General features: G+C 44.6%; 1 protein-coding gene across 1 annotated transcript in view; it reads left to right on the plus strand.

Moving 5' to 3' along the window:
* Positions 1 to 11,650: 11,650 nt before the first annotated feature.
* The window catches only part of gkup (glucuronokinase with putative uridyl pyrophosphorylase), a gene marked incomplete at both ends in the record, with an annotated part of 60,777 nt that continues 50,964 nt past the window's right edge, over positions 11,651 to 21,463 (plus strand). The window contains 2 exons of the mRNA XM_083636859.1: positions 11,651 to 11,710; positions 14,492 to 14,580. Coding sequence (XP_083492985.1) covers positions 11,651 to 11,710; positions 14,492 to 14,580 — 149 coding nt within the window. The remainder of the gene's footprint in view (positions 11,711 to 14,491; positions 14,581 to 21,463) is intronic.

A 21,463-nucleotide genomic window follows, 5' to 3' on the forward strand; every position in this document is an offset into this window, starting at 1 on the left:
TCTTTTCTGCTAAGATTTTGTGAACACACAATATCTCAAAAGAACTAATAGAATGTGTGCTTTCTCTGTCTAAAAGAGTTAGTTTGTAGAGTTAGTAGTTATGTAAGCATTAGCAGTTGAATACAGCATGGTTTCAGCGTCAGAAAAATTATTCTGAGATAAACGGCTTTTTGTGAAATTCGATAGAACAGTCACTTTAACCATTCATTTTTGGCATCAGTAAGACGTCAGACATCTAAACAATAGTTTTGAACAGTAATTTCCTCCATAACAGCAGGAAACCCCCCTCTGCTTCCAACTCCTCCCTCCGTGGGCGTTCTCCTCCGCCCTCCTTGGCTCTGCAGCGGGTCTGTGACAAACGAGTTGCTGCAGCCTGGCTGCTGCCTGGCAGTCTGGATGGGGCTCGCTGGATGGGTTTCGCTCGTTTCTTGGCGGTCCGGTTGAGAGCTCTGATGAAGCTCTTGCGATTCTGGGCTTATTTATGGTGCGTGTTTCAAAGTGTGCATCCAGTCTATTCTTGGAACCCCCCACCGTTGCCACCGCTGTGCGTCAGCGCGAACGTGAAAGCGTTTTCGCCATCAATTTTACAGTATGAGAACGGCTTCCTCGCGCTTTTCCCTCCAGTTTTGGCTCGCCTCTTCTACTGTGGAGAGACATGTCGCCACTCAGTGGGTCGGTAAAATAGATTATACACATTCAATACCTCCAATTCTGGTATAGGAGACGTAAAAGGGTTAGATCAACGTCCCACCGTCAAAAAAAAAAATCAATTTTTTTTTACGTAAAAACACGTCATTGGCAGTGAACGGTTGGATTTTGTTTGACGTAAAAACACGTCATTGGCAGTGAACGTGTTAACAGTAGCCTACTACTACAGTAGTTACTGATACTGCTTATCGATCTCTGGTACTTTACTGTATTCTTATTGGTTATTTTTGTGAAATTAAGTTAAATATAAGTTTAGTTGCAAAATCTTTAAATGGTTGTGTGTGTTCATAAATTCAATCTGAACATTTGATCTCAGATCAGAGCACTCTGGACAGATCATTGACAGATTTTACTCCCAAAATATAACAAATAAAATAAAATATGGTGCATTATTATTCTTTAAACTATCCAACATTAATGTTTATGTAGGGATCTATCTTCTTAACCTTCAGTAGCACCAGTGTGAGTGGGTACATAATATCACTGACTGATTTTTGTATGGGAATTTCTGTTAAATGCACAAGGTCTGTGGTTAACAAAAGTTTATGAAACAGTGAAATTTGTGTTCAGCAAGATAATCTTCACAAATGAGTTCCACTTTTATGACTTTTGTAGTGTAAATGCATTTTTTAACACAATTTTCAGAAAACGCTTCAAAAGTCATGAAAGTGGTCCTGATTATTGATTACTGATCATTTCCGTGTTCGTCCTTTGAAGTGGTGACGTTATTGACATATAATATCCCCGTCGACTCAACAGTGTAGTCTCATTTAGCCGTTTGCTAGCTAGCCGCCCTTTTAACGGCATGTAAAAGCTTCAAAACTCATAAAAGTGGTCCTCATGTGTGAAGATTATCCTGCTGAACACAGGTTCGCGTTTGATTAAGCTTGCGTTGCCCAGAGACCTTATTTGAAGCATCGCACCAAAAACCCATTCAAAAATCCCATAGGCAAAAACAGTGAAGAACCCGGAAGTGTTAGCATCAATGTTTTCCAGACTCATTCCTGCGGCTCTCTATTCTCTAAAACAGATAAATATCAGTGTATATCAAGCTAAGCTACATAACAGCTATAGTGAGTGAACCCTGCAAGTCACCCGGATGTACTTATTTTCTTCTTCTTCTGTTCCACCATAAAACCAAACAGAACTAAGGACAAAGGAAAGTCCTTTTTATAGTTGCGCGTCACGGATATTATAGATTTCAGACGTCCTGAGATCGCTTTAGAGTAGAAACTGTTGAATGTTTGCTATTAATCACCACTAGTGAGTTGCAACCCCTTCCTCACCAGTGATGTGTACAGCAGCCTCAGTGCAACGGTGCAGTGGCCGCTGCAAGCGTAGCCGCTGTTTCTCAACACAAGTAAAAGGATTTAAAAAATACTTTTTCTATGAAAAATTGGGAAATTAGGAACACTTCACGATTTTGCACGTCATACCCGCGCAGGGGTGACCATGCTAATCTTCTCTGTATCAACACATTCCAATTATATGTGCAACCAGTGCACAACAACAACATTTAATAGGCCGGGGTCAGGTGGATTCATTCGCAGACACATGACGGCCGTAAAAGGCTTGCAGGCAAGAGTAAACGTGGACTGGCCAACGTGGCCATGGAGGATTCTACAATCTGACATCACGCTGATTCGTCCTGACGTCATTGCCACCCAAAAATGCGTAACCCCGCGGCAGTTAACGAGTAGCCTGGTAAACCAGCCGGTCACTTGAACTCACATTTCATTTCGTTCTTCGTTCTCATGTTAAGCTTTCACCAAATGTTTAGCAGTGGGCAGAGGTTGGGCGGGTGTACTTGCCTTGACAGACAACTCCTTCAGCCAATCAGCGTTGGATCCAGTCAAACCCAAATCCACTCGGGAGAATGGCAAGAACATATTTTCCGCCGAGAAACTCTGCAGTTGTGGCGATACTCCTGTACTTGTTTAATTGTTATTGAGTCTATTTCTGCAATAACTGCCTTTTATGGCTGTTTAAACTAGACAAACGCTGACATTACTCCTCGAGGCGGCCATTACTGTTTTGTTAGTGCAATGCTAGTGGCGTTCCTGATTGGCCAACTTGCGCTGTCAGTCACAGGGCACTGAGCGCACTCGCTGATTGGCTCTTCCGCTTTGCAGTTTCTGCTTAAAGCCCTCCCAGGGCTGGAGGCCAGACGGTCCCGCAGAACGAAATTAAATGTGAGTTCACGTGACCGGCCTGTTTACCAGGCTATAGTTAACTAGTATGAGTTGTGCCAAACAAACGTTAATATCTCAAAAAGTATACATCACATCGCTTATATTTTGACATTCTGAGTGAGAGCAGAAGTAGCTCAATAGTTTGATGTATAACATATGCATGTCGTGTTCAAGTTGTGTGAACTGTCACAGTTTTTAAATTGTAAACACGGTCAGCCGGCTAGAGTCAGACGCTCAAACTCAGGCTCCATAGGGTTCCATTGCCGTTGCCACCAAGTGACACGGTTTGTTTACCAAAATGCTCGTATTAAGTGATTAAAAACTATTGGGGGGGGGTGTCGGTAAATATATTAAATATATTTTGTTTTAATACGTTTTGGGAGACAATCACGTACTCTTTTCTTTTTTTAACAAGAGGGGCTGACATAAAAGTTACATGTTAAGCCAGCAAATCTGTTAATCTGGCAGAGGTATGAGTTGGTATGAGTATAAACTATTAACTTTGCATCTAAATAGTTGATTTGCGAGCTAACCATAGCCATTTCTACATGCGTGCCAAAGTTTTGATAAGAGAGAGTCAGATAAGGTCAGTGCCAGTGGTCAAACCCGGCCCCTCTTTACTGTCCAATGGCAGAGCAGACAGCAAGACAGACTCAAAGATCAGCCAATCAGCGTGCTCTAAAGGGCTGAGCATGCGGAAATGGCGCACGCCTTCCACACAGAGCTACTTCCACAGACAGCTGCAGCGAACGTGCATGGTGCAGTTCAGCGGGTGTACCGGGTGATTTCTTACCGGAGTGCTCTCTCCCCCGGGCTGTGACATGTCGGTGGTCTGCTCGGTTCAGTCTCGCGCGGCAACGGAGCCCATCCACAAACGTTAATGACACCAAAACAGCGAGGGCGCGCCGAGCTCTCTCTCGTAATGCTTCCCCTATGAATGAATGCACAACCTCTGACGTCATTGCCATTGGACCGGCTCGAGGTCACTTCCTCAAAGAACTTTTATGGAAAGAAATGACAGCTCCATATTGCCCCATTGCAACATCAGCGCCCAGCAGCCTCCGCCATTTTTTATTTTTGGAAACGTGACAGCGCCAAAAGAACCTCGCACAGGCTCGCAGTGGTCAGCTGCGGTAGCGCTGGCCCCTATAATCAGCCTCTCTAAACAGTAACTCAACGGGAGAACACTCTAAACTTTGGGGATTCACATCTTTTCCGGGCGTACTGCAAATCTTGATTGAAGTGGTGTAGTGCAGGGATGTAAAACAACAACCATATTGTGGAAACAAGCAATTTTTTTCGTTTTATTTGTTTAGTTTTTTCAAGATAAATAGCTAATGAAAAGGACCCGAGGTTCAACTCCCGTTGAGTTACTGTTTAGAGAGGCGCTACGGCAGCTGACCACTGCGAGGCGCATTCGGTTTCCAAAAATGGCCGGAGTGTCATCTCTTTCCTTCCACGCTCTTTGACTTCCTGCTTCTTCTTCTTCTTCTTTTGCGTTTAATGGCGGTTGGCAAACAACTTTCGGGTGCATTACCGCCACCCACTGATCTGGAGTGTGGACTAAAATCTATCTCTGTAATTCTATGCATACCAACAATTAATTCCTATCAAACAATAAACACACTAATCACAATTAAATAATAAGGAACCAAATAACTATAATAACTTCTTCAAATTATATTTATTAATCTTGTTGATATTAGGGTTAGGGTTACTCCAGAAGGAGCATCCAACACTTAACCCCTGAAGATTTCCTTAGACTATTACTAATATGTTCCTGTCCAATCTCTCTGAGTGCGTTCTTTAACACATCTCTCTCTGACACATACTTCTGACAATATAATAACACGTGATCCACTGTCTCTTCCTCTCCACAATACTCACATCCCCCATTCCCACTCTCACCTCTATAGAGCACCCATACAAAAAATCCTTCACAAAACTAAACATTTTACCTGATATTCCTAATCTTTTGAGTTTAATTAATAACCCCTCTTTTGGGCTTCACTCAAGAAGAACCAAAGCCACAACTGTGGAGCAGAGGTGCTCCTGCTGCTGGGGTGTATATAAAAGATATGAGGAGGAGAGGAAGGAACTGACGTCAGAAAGCAAGTGGGAGGGTTATCCAGGTTAAAGTAGGGTCAGAGTTATCAGAAGCAAATACATCCAGGTTAAAGTAGGGTCAGAGTTATCAGGGAAACACGTGGTAGAAAATGGTACACCCCGAGGAGTGTTATTAGTCCAACGTTATTTTCAGTTATGATAAATGATATTTTTGAGGGTATTCCAGCAGGGATGGGGAGGTGTTTGTTTGCTGACGATGGGGCCTTGTGGAAGAGGGGAGGGAATTTAGAGCATATAGTCAAGAAATGACAGGAAGGGATAGATCGGGTGGAAAGATGGGGATTTGAGTGGAGTTTTAGGTTTTCGGTGGAAAAAACTAAAGTTATGTTCTTCACAAATAAGAAAATTAGGGAAGCGAGAAATTTGAAATTATATGGAGTTAATTTAGAAAGAGTAGAGTGCTTTAGGTTTTTGGGAATACATTTTGACCCCAAGCTAACATGGAGGGAACATATTGCTAATGTAGTAAAGAAGAGTAAAAAAGTCATAAATGTAATGAGGTATCTTGCAGGAGTGGATTGGGGAGCTGATATAGCGTCAATAAAAAAAAAAAATATAGCGTTAATCCAGTCAAGAGTAGATTATGGGTGTGTGGCGTATGGGTCAGCAGCCAAGACTGTGTTGGCACAGTTAGACGTTATTCAGGCTCGTGCTCTGAGGATTTGTTTAGGGGCAGTGAAAACAGCACCAGTGTGCACTGCGCACTCCAAGTTGAGTCAGGAGAAATGCCGCTGGGGTTAAGGAGGAAACACCTGATGGCTAATTACTGGATACATTTAAGGGGACATGGAGTGAGTCATCCGACTAAGGGGGTTTTGGAGGATTGCTGGGAGAGGGGTAAAGTTCAGAAAGCAAGTTTTGGGTGGGTAGGTCAGAAGGTGGCAGAACAAATTCCTATTCATGAGGCAGAGTTTGGGCCAACGGTGTTGTGGCCACTGAGACCAGTGTGGACTTTGAAGGAGGCGAGGGTGGATATGGGCATTTTGGAAATAAAGACCAGGAGTAGACAGGTAGATTTAGTGCAGGAGTTCTATAGTCATATGAACAGGCAGTATGGGAACTACTTACAGATTTTCACAGATGGGTCTAAGGATCCACAGACACAGGTAACAGGGGTGGCAGTGGTGATCCCCAGTAAGAGGATAGAGATCAATAAAAGAACATCAGATTATTTAAGTGTTTATGCAGTTGAGCTAGTGGCAATTTTGGTTAGCGTTAGAGTGGGTGGAGGAAGGGGTGGAAAATAAAGTAATAATTTGTAGTGACTCGGTGCCAGCGTTATCAAGTATTAAAACTGGAGCAGGGAAAAATCATCAAGATTTAGTGTACGAACTGTTGTTTGTTAATTCAAGGTTAGATAGGCAGGGGAAAACTATAAAGTTCATGTGGGTGCCAGCTCATGTAGGAATCTCAGGTAATGAGAAAGCAGACAAGGCAGCAAAGGAGGCGATCAGGAGAGATCAGGTGGACATTGACATCAAACTTTCAAAATCAGAGGGGAAGAGCATAGTATGGAGGGAAATAGTTACACAGTGGCAGCAGCAGTGGGATAGGGCAATAAAAGGGAGACATCTGCATAGTATACAAAATAAAGTGGGAGTGGTGGGGAATAGTGGGGCTAATAGGAGTGAACAGAGACTCATAATTAGATTGAGAATTGGTCACAGCAATTTAAATGGAACACTTAGTATAATAGGGAAGCATCCAACTGGGCATTGTAGTCAGTGTCAAGTAAGGGAGACGGTGGAGCATGTAGGCTACTGATCTCATGCAGGAGATATGAAGCAGAGAGGGTGATCATGATGACTGGACTGCAGAGACTGGGACAAATAGAGGCCAGTGTGAAGGGTATAATGGGATGTGTGGGAGTAGTGGAGGGGGAAGAAACTAGTTCTCCGTTTTTTGAGAGGAACTGGACTGTTAACAAGACTGTAATGGATTAGGGGAACATTGGATGGATTAGTCCAGAAGGTGGCGGTAATGCAACATGTTGGATGCCAACCGCCGTAAAACTAAACAGAAGAAGAAGCTCCGCACTCCAGTCCAGTAGGTGGCGGTAATGCACCTCTAAGCTGGTTGCCAACCGACAATCAAATCAGAAGAAGAAGAAGAAGAAGAAGACAGACCCGTCTTGTGTATGTTGTTGGCTAGAGGTTTCGCCACGATCTCAAGTCTTGGAATATTTTCTGCATCCTTGCAGTCAGTCCGTGTAGTTTACAGATGATCTGTATACTGCTGGTGGCCGGTCACGGCACCGTGTTAGAGACACAGATAAAGGTAAGCTGTTAGAAACCATCTGGTGCAAAGTTCGCGTTACACCGACCTCACCTCACACCAAACTGTAAAAAATGTGTCAGTTTAAAGCTATGGTTTAAAGCGGCAGCCTCGCTAATCTGCAAATGTACGCAGATTGAACAAACCAATGTAAGACCTTCTAAGAATGATGGTCTACTGTACACCCGACTACCAAGCAGGCAGCAGCACGTTATATCAATCATTTTTAGTTCGATACAGACCCTCCACCTGTTAGCGACGAACAGAGGGTCCCAAGTGTGACTTCAACATTCAAGATGATTTGAATAGCCAGTGAGTAATCATGTCTTTGTGCAGTATGCAGCACAGTGATCACAGCAATAGCAAAAGATGGAGCAGACAGAACGACATGAAATTATAAAAAATAAAAATAAAGTGCAAAATAAAAGTCATGTTTACTGGACATTTTACATTGACTAGTCAATGTAAAATGTCCAGTAAAGAAAGCCCTTTAGGTGATATGGGGGGGGGATGCACTTACTGTAAAAAGTCTATACATGTTATGTTACAAATCACGTACAAGCATACAGCAAAAAGCTTTTAGACCAAAAGCCAACTTTATGTTCAAGAACGGCATGTTTTGTGCTGCTGCATAAGTTATTTTTTTGTACTGATGGCATGACATCCCATTATAATGGCTTTTATAGTAACCTGTGTTTGGCTGTTTTGTCCATCTGTCCTCTGCCTCCTCAGAACGATGCCACAGGCTTGTACAGCCAGCTGACTGGGGTACCAAAGGCCTTGCTGCCTGGCATCGGAGGAAGGAAGATCCTGGACTTCTGGTGGGAAACAGTCAACATGTGCGTTGCCGTGGTGACGAGGGTCCTGAAGATAACATGCCTCATCTGTGACGGCCTTCACTGTCACCAGAGCTGATTTAAACTAGAGCCCGCCCGGATACATCGCTTTGGATGATATTATCAGTGTTGTGCGATATGGCAGACTTTATTTTTTAAGGTGGTGACAGGAAGCGTTCATTGAATTGCAGAAAGGTGCTGGCAGGTCAATGAACTGCTCCCTGTGGACACGGCCCCTTAAGTTATACTAGGCATTTCGCACGCTCGATTCCTAAGCTTGCCTGCCGCGTTAGCTCACTAGCTCAGCCACTGCGCGGCCTCGCCTGCCCTGCAGCTTGCTGAGCTGGCCCTGCAACTCGCACACACAGCTCGGCCGCTGCGGGGCCTCACCCGCAGCTCGGGCCGAGCTCGCAGCTCAGCTGCTGCGTGGCCTCGCCTGATCTATTGGCATGCGCAGCGCATAATTGCCAACCTTACATCACTGATGACATCACAATGATGTCACAATGTCTATGACATCATCATCAGTGATGTCACAATTGTTCGAGTGTAACCATGAGTGTAACTAAAAACCACCAACCAAATTGCTCGAGTGATGATGTCACAATGCCTATGACATCATCGGTGCCTATGACATTGCTCTTATGACATCATGACCCAGGTATGTGTGTAGTAGACATAATGTAGGTGTATCATTTTTGTTTGTCTGTTTTTGTTTTTTGTCTTGTGAAGGGATGGGGGAATGGGGTGAGTGGTGGGAGGAAGATGGCGGGAGCGGGTATATATACTTGTTTGCAAAATAATCTATTATATTATATTATATTCACTCGAACTGAAGCAGTTCCCGCCGAGTTCAAGAGATAGGCTAACATCGGCCCCAGAATCCAGTATGGGCCGGGTCCTAACTTAAAGGTCTGTAGGTGACTCAATGGATCCTGCTCCCCCCTGCAGCTAGAATGGCCACATCTCTGCCCATATTTAAAAGAAAACTAAAAACACATCTATTCACTATCCACTTTCCTATCTCTCCCTCTACTGCATCTCTTGGACTCCTGACTTGTTTTATACACTGTAATAATCTGCACTCCTGAGCATCTTTTATCTATGCATATTTTTATCATGATCACATATTGTCTGTTTTAATCTATTTTCATTGCTCTGCTATGTTTTATTGTGTGATGTATTCTATCTGTTGTACGTCACTTTGGATAAAAGCGTCTGCTAAATGACAATAAAGTAAAGTAAAAAGTAAAGTACTGTACATTTCTCTCATTTGTCTCCAGGCGACAGCTGTTCACAGAAGTCTATCTGGTCACTAATGCAGACAAGTGAGTACACAAACAAAGAGTGTCAACCTATTTTATTTCCACTTCTGACCACTGCACTGACCTGCATGCAGTGTTGATATGTTGATCTGTCCACTTGTGTTTATTTGAACACAATTCCCAGCAGCGGCACCTCCGGCTTGGTCAGACGCTTCTACAGACACAAGTGGGCGTGTCTGCGGGGGGGCGTGTCTACGGGGGGCCAGTAACCTTGCAAGGCAGCTGGATTCTCATGAGATCCTGATCACACGACAAATCCATCTTGCACCAATCAGCGTCCAGAGGCAGCTACGGGGGCGGGCTTTGGTGTGACGGCAGCGAGAGCGAGCCCGTGATAGACACGATAGACAGATGGTTCATCCAATCACCTCAAAATACCAAAAAAATGCACTCAACCCTCAATAGTTTCAGTGGGTGCTGAATCCTCCAAAAATATTATAGAAAGGAATCACTCCAGGAGAGCACTCCAATAACTTTGATATTTACATTTCTTTTGCCTGCACAAACGTTTCTTCACCTGCCAGGGATTTCGTGAAACCAAAGCATCTGGCAGCATCAGGTGGAACTGGGAAGCCAGTGGGGTATGTATGAGTCCTGGTCACTGCACTAGCGCCTCTTCTGGTCGGTCGGCACACCCGCTTGGGCGGGAGGGGAACTGGGGGGAATAGCGTGACGCGTGATCCTCCCGCGCGCTACGTCCTACCGGTGAAACTCCTCGATTTCAGGTGAAAAGAAGCGGCTGGCGACTGTACATGTATTGGAGGAAGCATGTGCTAGTCTACAACTCTCCCCAGATCGGCAGAGGGGGTGGAGCAATGACCGCGACAGCAGGGGGAATTGGGAGAAAGTACAATTGGGAGAAAATGGGGTGAAATCGGAAAAAAACTTGATAAAAAACAACCCCATTCTGCTCTGTTGTTGTTGTGTTTGGGTGTGTAGGTATAAGTACTATGAGCGCTGGGCGACGGCTAATGACTTCCCGGTGGAAAACGTGGTAAACGACGGCAGCACCACCTTGGACGACCGCCTGGGGGCCGTGGCTGACCTGGAGCTAGCCATACGCAGCCGCAAGCTGCAGGACGACATCATGGTGGTATGATCATCTCTCTTGGTCCCTGACTCTCTCTCTCTCTGCTGCATGATGGCAGTAGTAGTAGTAATAGTAGTAGTAGTACTTTTCATCACGCTGTCTGGGTGTATTTCGTTAGAACTGAATGAGTCGGGTCATAAGGGGTAGTGTAGAGAGGTAAAAGCACTCCTACCCCCGCGGAGACCCGGATTCAATTCCTGCCAACGGTACTTCTTGCTTGGTCAGACAGGCACAATTGGCCATATCTGTGGGTGGGAAGCCGGTGAGGTTTGATTCCTGGTCGCTGCACTAGCGCCTCCTCTGGTCGGTCGGGGTGCCTGTTCGGGGAGGAGGGGAACTGGGGGGGAATAGCGTGATCCTCCCATGCGCTACGTCCCGCTGGTGAAACCCAGTGGGCAAGCTTAGACCTTCCCACCTGAAGTCCAGGAAGTGTTCTTGAAAGCTGTAGTTCATCGAATGGCCACTTGGGGCTGGGTGCAGTCGGCATTGACCCCATGTTAAAATGCCCGACTTTGTAACAGGAGTAATTGTAAACATGTTTTGAGTATGGGGTAAAACACGGTTTTGGTATATATAGCCAATTTCACCTTTTCATAACAACTGTAGTGGGGTAATTTGTTATATAACTCGCCCATTTTGAGTAATATAAACGATAGAAAAGGGGGTGATTGACAGGTCGGCTGTCCAGTGATTTCGCAGCTTGCCGATCACGGACCAATAGCAGGCGGAGTTGCGGCTCTGGAAAACCCCCCATACAACACTTCAAACTGCAAAACGTGAGTCCAAAAAAGAGTGGATGGCTTTGTCCATATGACTTAGGTCAGTGCTGAAACTCCTCGCTGTCAGGTGAAAAGAAGCGGCTGGCGTGTATTGGAGGAAGCATGTGCTAGTCTACAACTCTCTGAATTAGCCAAGCAGCTTACAATTGAGGAGAAAAATCAGGAAGAAAAAAAACTTGATGAGAAGTGAATCTGACATACGATGACAATGTTTTTGTTTCTACATGCAGATTGCAGGAGACATGCTCTGTGCAGACCAGAACTTTGACATCGCTCAAGTGATCCGTTTCTTTGTTTCTACATGCAGATTGCAGGAGACATGCTCTGTGCAGACCAGAACTTTGACATCGCTCAAGTGATCCGTTTCTTCAGGTCAAAGGTGAGCTGTGCTTAAAACCACCCTGATCATGTGACCTCACATTCTGTTTCGCTTCACCGATCAGTCTGGATTTTCCATCCACCTGGATTAGAATGTAACCGGCCAATCAGGGAGGGACTGTGTCGTAGTTGATGAGGTGACCGGGCCAATCAGGGACTGCGTCGTCATAGTTGATGAGGTGACCGGGCCAATCAGGGACTGTGTCATAATTTATGACGTGACTGGACCAATCAGGGACTGTGTCGTAGTTGATGATGTGACTGGACCAATCAGGGACTGTGTCGTAGTTGATGACGTGACTGGACCAATCAGGGACTGTGTCGTAGTTGATGACGTGACTGGACCAATCAGGGACTGTGTCGTAATTGATGACGTGACTGGACCAATCAGGGACTGTGTCGTAATTGATGACGTGACTGTGCCAATCAGGGACTGTGTCGTAGTTGATGATGTGACTGTGCCAATCAGGGACTGTGTCGTAATTGATGACGTGACTGTGCCAATCAGGGACTGTGTCGTAATTGATGACGTGACTGGGCCAATCAGGGACTGTGTCGTAATTGATGACGTGACTGGGCCAATCAGGGACTGTGTCGTAATTGATGACGTGACTGTGCCAATCAGGGACTGTGTCGTAATTGATGACGTGACTGGGCCAATCAGGGACTGTGTCGTAATTGATGACGTGACTGGGCCAATCAGGGACTGTGTCGTAATTGATGACGTGACTGTGCCAATCAGGGACTGTGTCGTAATTGATGACGTGACTGGGCCAATCAGGGACTGTGTCGTAATTGATGACGTGACTGGGCCAATCAGGGACTGTGTCGTAATTCATGACGTGACTGTGCCAATCAGGGACTGTGTCGTAATTGATGACGTGACTGGACCAATCAGGGACTATGTCGTAGTTGATGACATGACCGGGCCAATCAAGGACTCTGACAGTAATGGAATCTCCCGAAGCAACGAGCATAACTTTTACGTTAGTAGAGGATTTTGACGAATCTCACGACTAAAATTACACTGATGAACCACCACAATCGGAGGTCAACATTCCATAACCAGTCACATCTCCCACAAAATAAGTTGGAATAATCTTAATAATATAATTGGCCGATTCCGCAGTGCTCAGAAGCCGAGATGCCTGAAGCCTGTAACAGCCCCTCCCCGCAATGGGGGAAAAGCTCCACCTTGCAGTGGGGGACAAAGTGAACAGAGAGAGAACACACACACACACACACACACACACACACACACACACACACACACACACACACACACACACACACACACACACACACACACACACACACACACACACACACACACACACACACACCTTTTGTGACAGCATTTCAGAAAAGAAAAAAACGCATCGCTACACACACAATTAGTTGACAACATTTCAGGAAGGTTTTGAGTTTTGAAACACGCGTTTAAACAATCTGATCCAGCGGTTCTTTCTATCACATGAATCTACATTAAGGGGAAGATATTCACACATTTTTGTAAGTTTTGGTTGGTTATTTGCGAAGGTCTACTTCCCCGACTGAGAACACATCAGACGCCCGGCCAGCACTCAGACTGAGGTCAGCAGCAGCTGGCCTACCTCATTAATGACTCATTAATTAACCAACCCGATCACATGAAATGCGTATATACTGTATGACACGAGGGTGTTAAGTCGTGGAATTGATACGCGGAAATGCGTTTTGGCGTGCAGTTCAGACGCACTTCGCCTTGTCCACTTATATTAGAAATCTAATATGCATAATAACTTTACGTGGAAGTTATGGGGGTTAGGTTTAGGGTTAAGGTTAGGGTCCATCCCCACAACAGCCTGTTCTCCCTGTTACCCTCAGGGAGAAGATACAGGGTCCCAAAAGCACGCACAAATCGCTTGAGGGACAGTTTCTTCCCGCAGGCCACGAGACTCCTTAACATACACAAATAGTGTAGTAGCTGTACTGTACCGCACTGTAGATGCTACCATTATGTATGTCTAATGTTTAATTGTATGTTTAATTAGGTATATGCTATTTGCACCTGTACGTCAAATACGTCGAATTTAAAATGTTTACGTACGTCCAAAGTATGCACATGACATGTGCACCTATGTGCAGTGAATATGCCACTGTCTCTGACTTGTCTTATCACTCTACTCCCTTATTGCTTGTTGTGTCTCTTGTTGTTTTTGCACTCATATGCCCTGTTATATTTCTACTATGTTGTAAACGGAGTTCACAGCACAAGAATTTCACACGTGATACTTGTACTACGGAGTGACAATAAAAATCTTGAATCTTGAATCTTGAATCTTGAAGGGTCAGGGTTAGGTTAAGAGTTAGGATTAGTGTTTGGTTAAGGGTTAGGATTAGTGGTTGCGAGTATGTTATCGTAGTTATATCTAGTAGTCTATTCCACGAGAAAACACCCGCGTGTCATATATACGCATTTCATGTGATCATGCTGAATTAATGTATCATAGCTGCTTCTCTTACCAGAACATTTGACTGATTAGTTGACTTTATATTATTCTCTTTAACTTCATCGTGCACCTTTTGGCCTGGAAATTCCTATTCATCACTCAGATCCTTCTAATTGGTGTGTATATTGTATTGGACTGCACTTTTAATTTTTTGCGTGATTTTATCTTCTATCTTTTTTGTCTTCTGACTATTAATGTGGCCGCTACGCTGCTTACTTAGACAAATTCCTCATGTAATCTGATGACCTACTGTGGCAATACAAGTGATTGTGATTGTGATTGTGATCCAGCCTGGAGAACTGCTCATCTATTATGAGCTGGAGGAAGGGGAGAAGAGCAGCTCCAGGGGCATTGTGGAGGTCTGCCCTGACACCCACAGGTGAGGCATGTCTGTGTGATGTTCATATGTTTTGTAAATGACCAACAGAGGGCGTGAAGCTGCGGCCTCGTTGCTGAACGGCGCCCGGGCGACACAGCTCTGAATTTTCATGCGTTTTGGACACTGCACAAAGGAGTTACGGTACATGTTACTTCCTGCGTCCACTATGTGGCGCTAGAGAAGACCAAATAATAATACGTCATATATCATGTATATCATGTGTAGAGCAGACCATGTAAATTTCATATACCGGTACATGGGATGCTGTTTGTCACATCAGAATCAGAATCACTTTTATTGCCACAGTAATGTATGTAAGTTACATACGAGGAATTTGTCTTAGTGTCTGTATGCAACGTAGCGGTCAGGTCACAAATACAGAATACAGAATAAAGAAGTAGGAAAGCTAACTAAAGACAATCACAACGTTTGCAAGTGCAACCAAATTAAGTATATATATATACAATATGTACATGAGGGGAGGAGTGTTTTGTGGATATTAAATATGAATTTATGTTGAATTTACATGAGATTTTCCAGTCTTGAGTTAAATAGGCGTTAACTAAGCAGTGAATTTACATCCATTTACAGTCCCAGTTAAACAGTCATTAAATTAGACTAGTGCAATAATACCCGTGACCGTTCCCTCCCTCTCTCCCCATTACCCTAAACCACTCGATGATGATGTCATCAGTGATGGCATTGGTGACATGCAAATACAGTTTCCCCAGTCTCCCACCCCCCATGGGGGTCAGTGTGTCTGTGTGTCAGTGAGGCCATTTACACCTGGCGCTAACATGCATTTTCTGTGATCAGATTGCAATCAGATTGTGTTTTATCACTTGAAATGCCAGGTGTAAACACCCCCAAAACGCATTGAAGGATTGCAATCTGCCATCGGCCAAACCACCTCCGGAGGTGGTCAGGGATGCATTGTGTACTAGGGATGTCACGATACCAAAATTATGAGTTCGATACCGATACCTGCCTAAATATCTCGATACCGATACTGAAACGATACCACGGCAAAAAACTAAAACATCAGGAAAAGTAGTGGAATAAATAGAGGGGACAAAACATGGAACTTAAAACTTATTTTATTGATTTAACAAGGTAATGCACAGCCATGTAGTCATTTTACTACATGCTGGTAGTACTGCCACCACGTGTGGCGCTGAACATGCTAGAACTTTTATTATCTAGTGTAAAATTAACATAAGACAGATAAACTCAGCTACTGCTCTGTTCAATTTTTTTGCTTCTCTTGAGTCACCATCATACTTTCTGCACTGCCCAAACAAAGCTGGGAGGGAAGGCTGCCTTGACTGGGTTGGTGCTGATTCTGGCTGTTTGCGTGTCTGTGCCTGTGGGGGGTAGGGATGGATACATTAGATTACATTATGCTAATGTTTAAATTTTTCAGTTTGATATCATTGTCATTTTTATATCTAATTTACTCGATTAAAAAAAAAAACTCTGCCAAGGTGTGTTCAGTCTACTTTAGTGTAGTGTGCCTGTGCTGTTGTAGCCTATGTGGGTTAATAATCCTGGGTTTAAGCTTCATTAACATTAAGTGCCAGATTTATGGTTAATTTAGTAATATATATTATTTTCACACATAAATGTAGGCTATTGAAATGTAGACTTATTATGTGGTGTACCCCCCCCCCCCCCAATACATGTAGGCTAGGTGTTTTTTACAATTAATTCGTATATCATTAATAATTGGGATTATTGTAAATATTAGGATAGGTGACATCAGATGACTGCTTACCATGTAAAAGCTTTAATAACACTGGCATTGAGAGCCATAGTGTTATTAAATATTGTACATGGTATGCAGTCATCTGATGTCCCCTCCCCTAAACGTTACATGTCATGACTTGCTCCTTCCTTGGCAGAGATCTGTGCTCCAGCACATTGCCTCGTGTTTTACTGTAAACGAGTAGGCTATTGTGACAAGCGAACTTTTTCAGTGAAACAAGTTCGCTTGTCACACAATACTCGTTGGACTTATTTGAGGGCATGTATGTTTATCGTTCACGTTCGCTAACCTGACGGTCTTTAAACTCTTTGAACAGGTCGGGGTGCCTGTCGGCAAGATGTTTAGCCAGGTTCGATGTGTTTGATCCTTTCGCTTGCGTCACGTTGAAGCACCTTTTACACACTGGTTTGGATGTGTCCACGGGCTTCCCTTCGCTGTCGGCAACGTAAGCAAAATATTTCCATATTTCGCTTCGTGCATCTGCTTTTTCTACAAGCGTTGGTCGGCTTGCAAGACTAGAAGAAGCCGCTGCCATTTTCGCTGCGTCTGTCCTGTGTGTCGGGGTGCTGTAGTGAGGACTGAAAGACTGTGGCCAGAGAGCGAGCAGAGAGGGAAGAGAGGAAAGTCGACACGCCCACACATGAAGCAGACAGAGTCAGAGAGAGCTTTTTTTCACTTTTCACGAGTCACCATTGGTTCAAGGCAAGGCTGTGTTGCCTTCACGTGAGGTGGGAGACAGGCTCTCAACTGTAATGCCGCTGTGTCTCTCTCCTCCGCTAACAAACACCACGGTCGCACACTGACGCAACCCATGACATTTTTTTAAGTATCGGTACTAAATTAACGTGGTATAGTATCCTTTTTAACGGCAGGGAACCGCGGTACCATACTAATACCGGTATACCGTGCAACCCTATTGTGTACACATTGAACACAAGTGTAAATGCGATGTGTCCTCTCAATCTGTATACAGCAACTTTATGCGGATTGAGAGGACAACCATTTGTGCAATCTGATTGCAATCAGATTGCAATCAGATTGCAGAAAATGCATGTTAACGCCAGGTGTAAATGGAATCAGGCTGAAGTGATCAAATACAATCTGATTGCAATCTGATGGCAGAAACCACATGTTAACGCCAGGTGTAAATGGCCTCAGTATGTCTGCGCAATTCCAGCAGTGTCTGTATCATCAATGAATGATGTCATCAGTTACGCAAAGTTGAGCAATTGTGCCCCTGGAATTATCACTCATGTCATACTCCTGGAATTACTGATGACATCATAATGATGTGTGTACTACTGACATACTGACAGATACTCCTGGAATTATTAGACTGATGACATCACAGTTGTCACTTGTGCACAGACATACTGACATACAGACACTGCTGGAATTGCGCAGACATACTGACTTAGCTCACTTGTTCACACAGGACGCCGAATGTAATAAGTAGAACTGAAGCTTGAAGCAGGCACAAGCTGAACGTACGCCTAACCGTTCACACAAGAAGCCTTCTCTTTTCCTCTCAGCGGCTTGAACCCGCCCACAACTCCCATTGACTTCATGCCTGGCTTCACGCGTCACGCTTGGAAAATAGGCGTGAATCCTGAATGATCGCTTGAGCAAGGCGTGAGCGTGGCTTCAGCGAGGCTTTAGCGTGACGCGCGCGGGTGGTGTGAATGGCCTCGCCTGTTAACAAGGACGCCTAAATGAAACTTGTGGGTTCAGCGTAGGTAGAGCTTAGGTTGAGCGTTGCTTCGGTGTCCTGTGTGAACGGGGGCTTACTGACACAGACACATTGACACACAGACACTTGTTTTAGACATACTGACACACTTGTAGCGGTTTGGCCAGTCAAATCTTTGTCATTGTCAAAACCCCACAAAGGATACATGTAAAAAAGAACACATGAATCCTTAACCTTAAATTTTCATACACGAAAATAATAAATGAGACATTCAATCAATGCAAGCAGTGAATGAAGCAATGCAATAAATTCAGACCACACCAGCAAATCAGTTTCAATGTGTATTAGGAGAAAAGGGCAAGAAAAGTTCATCAAACAAAAATGATCCACTCCGGGATTTCAGTTCAGGTCAATTCAGTTCAGTTCAATCCCCAAACAGTCAATGCAACAAAATAGATCCACTCCGGGATTTCGCGGTTACTCTCACCCAAAAAGGAAAACAAGGAAATATTCCGCACAGTGTCTCCACACACCAAACCCGCAAAAAACAACGTACTAATAGAAAAGAAAAGTCAAGTCAGGTCAGGTTATGGCAAACAGACCGTTTGCCAGCTCTTCACCAACTCGCCATTTTCCTGGTTGACAGATGGGTGGGTGTGTTTATGGAGATGACGCTGGCTGAAAACATTCTTAGAAATTATTATAAAGTGGCGATCGCCACACAATGACACACAGACACTGTAACATTATCATTCAGTTCAATGAGATGAACATTCATTTGATTATTTAACGTGAAAAAAGTCCTTGTGATTATCTTGAGATTGATTTCAACCTTATTGTCCAGCCCTATTTTTGATATAGCCCTCCCTGGACAAAAATGCACCAGCTGCCCCTGTAAATGACACTCGGCCTGTCACAATCAGGGGCGCCGGAAGCAGGGGGACATGGGGACATTTTGTCCTCCTTAAAATTTGGTCCCCCTTAAAAAAAAAAAAAAAGGCCGCCCCACCCCCATACCCCCCCCCCCCCCCCCACCCCCCCTTACACCTGAGACAGACAGACCCGGGGATCAAGTTACAGAGAGCCCACTTTACACTGTTTACACAGCCTGTGACACTTGAGCCACTTCTTAACATGCAGTGGAATCCGTATTATAACCTGCTCCTAGCCGGTTGGCCTGCATGTTAAACAACAATTAGCCGGCCTATGCACACTCCCGCGACTCCGTATCTTATCTACCTCGACCGCCGGTATAAGATCCGCTTCCACGCAATCGCAGCTCATGTTAAACAGCTGGCAGGTTATTATCCGCATATCCGTAGTGGGCAGGTGTGGCTCTTCGTGACTCACTTCACGTTCGCTAGTTTATTAATTAATGAATCGTTCGGGCAATCGCTTATATCAACGAGCAAACTCACGGTTTCCTCAAGTGTTGCAAAAACGGCTTGAATTGTTAAGTGGGGGCTAGAATGACCGTGCTTTCCGAGGTGGGGGCTGGCTTGACTACAGAGAGGCAGCGGGGAAGAAAAGTGGAGCAGAAACGCGCTCTCCTGAGAATACGAGGCAGCAGGATGACTGAAGCAAATGAAACAACTATCACAAAGAGCAGCCAAGATTCTGACACTTTTTGCGCAATGCGTGCCGCTCTATCTGCCTGTTTGTCTCTCTGCCAGTGCCCGCATGTCTGTTTAGTGTGCGTGTGTGTGTGGCATGTCATTTTTAACGCTGTTCATAACGAGCAGAGCGTGTTTAGGCTATCGTACGGCTCCGTCCCCAAATTAATTTTCATCGTCCCTGACGCTACTGTGCGCCCACACTGCGGAGTGGATAGGAGCTGACTGACTCTGACTGATAGGCTATCAAACTTTTGTGGGGAGAAATACATTTAAAACTAGTCAGATATGACTTGAATGTCATAAAATAAATCACCCACAGTGATTGACGACAGTCCGACCACTATTTTGACTGCGCGGCTTTATGTAGCTTAACTCATTCATGGCCAAAGACGTCTTTGACGTGTTATCAGGAATAGCCATCCACGCCAAAGACGTGTTTGACGTGTTTTTGTTTTTATTAGTGCAGCGCGTAGTTCAAAGACTTCCCCAGCCTGTGACATGTTATCAGGTCCCTAGACTCAAAGACAAGCCGACAACACGCGATCAAACACATACCGCAGCTATTGTTTTGAAATGAGCAGGAGGAAAAACACAAAACAGAGAAACGCGCTTCCTTGTTGCAGAGAGGAGAAACGCCATTGAAACGCCCCTCGGCGTGCTGCACGAGCTGCTCGGCTTGCTGCAGGGCAGCGGACATTGATCAGTTGTTCGCGGTAGTCAAACCCGTGACCAACATGATCGATCCTGGTCCCTGGACCCCGTTCCTGTGTGCCAGCCCGAAAGAGACGAGACGGAGTCACAACTTTGTGAGCAGGAGGAGAACAGCAGCCTCGCCACAGAAATTGCTTTCACACAGAGCCAAGCAGCACGGCCACTTTTCTGTCGAGGGCGAGGAAGACTGGACTCCAATGCGACAGGACCCGGATGATCTCGCGGTAAGGAGTGTGTGTGTGTGTGTGTGTGTGTGTGTGTGTGTGTGTGTGTGTGTGTGTGTGTGTGTGTGTGTGTGAGAGAGAGACTACACTGATCTCTGCATTCTATGATCGTATAGTTTACTGAGACACTACTAGTACACTACACTGTCTCTGTACTAAATGTGATTATATAGTTTTACTGAGGATATGTTGCTTTTATTTCAGATGAGGAGCCGATTGTGAGCCCACATCTCAGAATAAGGTCAGGACGGTCAAGAATTGAGAGCGAGTTCTGCCTGAGATTGTGTCTTTTACAAAAATGCAATTTTCTGCAATTTCTCTTCTCAGAGAGACCTTTTTGGTGAAAACAGGGTCTATATAAATGGCTATAAGTAGAGTACAGAACATGCTAAAAGCTCACTTTTTTTTTCTGGTGAACCCAGAGACGTACATCTTCATTTTGAGGTATTGCAAATCACTTTGGTGCTAATAGATAATTTACTGTGGGTCTAAATATTGGCAGTCCTAAACTGGCGATGAATGAGTTAACAAAGGCATTTTTGGCACATTGCCACCCCTCGTTGTCAATGGACTCCGTTAAAACATGTTTTTTGAAGTCTCCAGATTTGTCAGGCAGGTAGTGTTGTGTGACTGTGCATCCACACTGTGGAGAGGATAGGAGCTGACTGACTGATAGGCTATCAAACTTTTGTGGGGAGAAATAAATTTAAAACTAGTCAGATATGACTTCATTTTTTTTTGTTTGGTTACAAATTCGCTAAAGCTGTTTCCTATCACATTTCTTGTTTTTGATAGATGCTACCGCGCCGCCCCCGCCCCCCCGCCGCCCACTGGCAGAAAAAACGGCTCATATCCAGTTGTTTCTTAACAAAGACCC

The sequence above is a fragment of the Poromitra crassiceps genome (genome assembly GCF_964638095.1).
Source record: "Poromitra crassiceps genome assembly, chromosome: 5".
NCBI lineage: Eukaryota > Metazoa > Chordata > Actinopteri > Beryciformes > Melamphaidae > Poromitra > Poromitra crassiceps.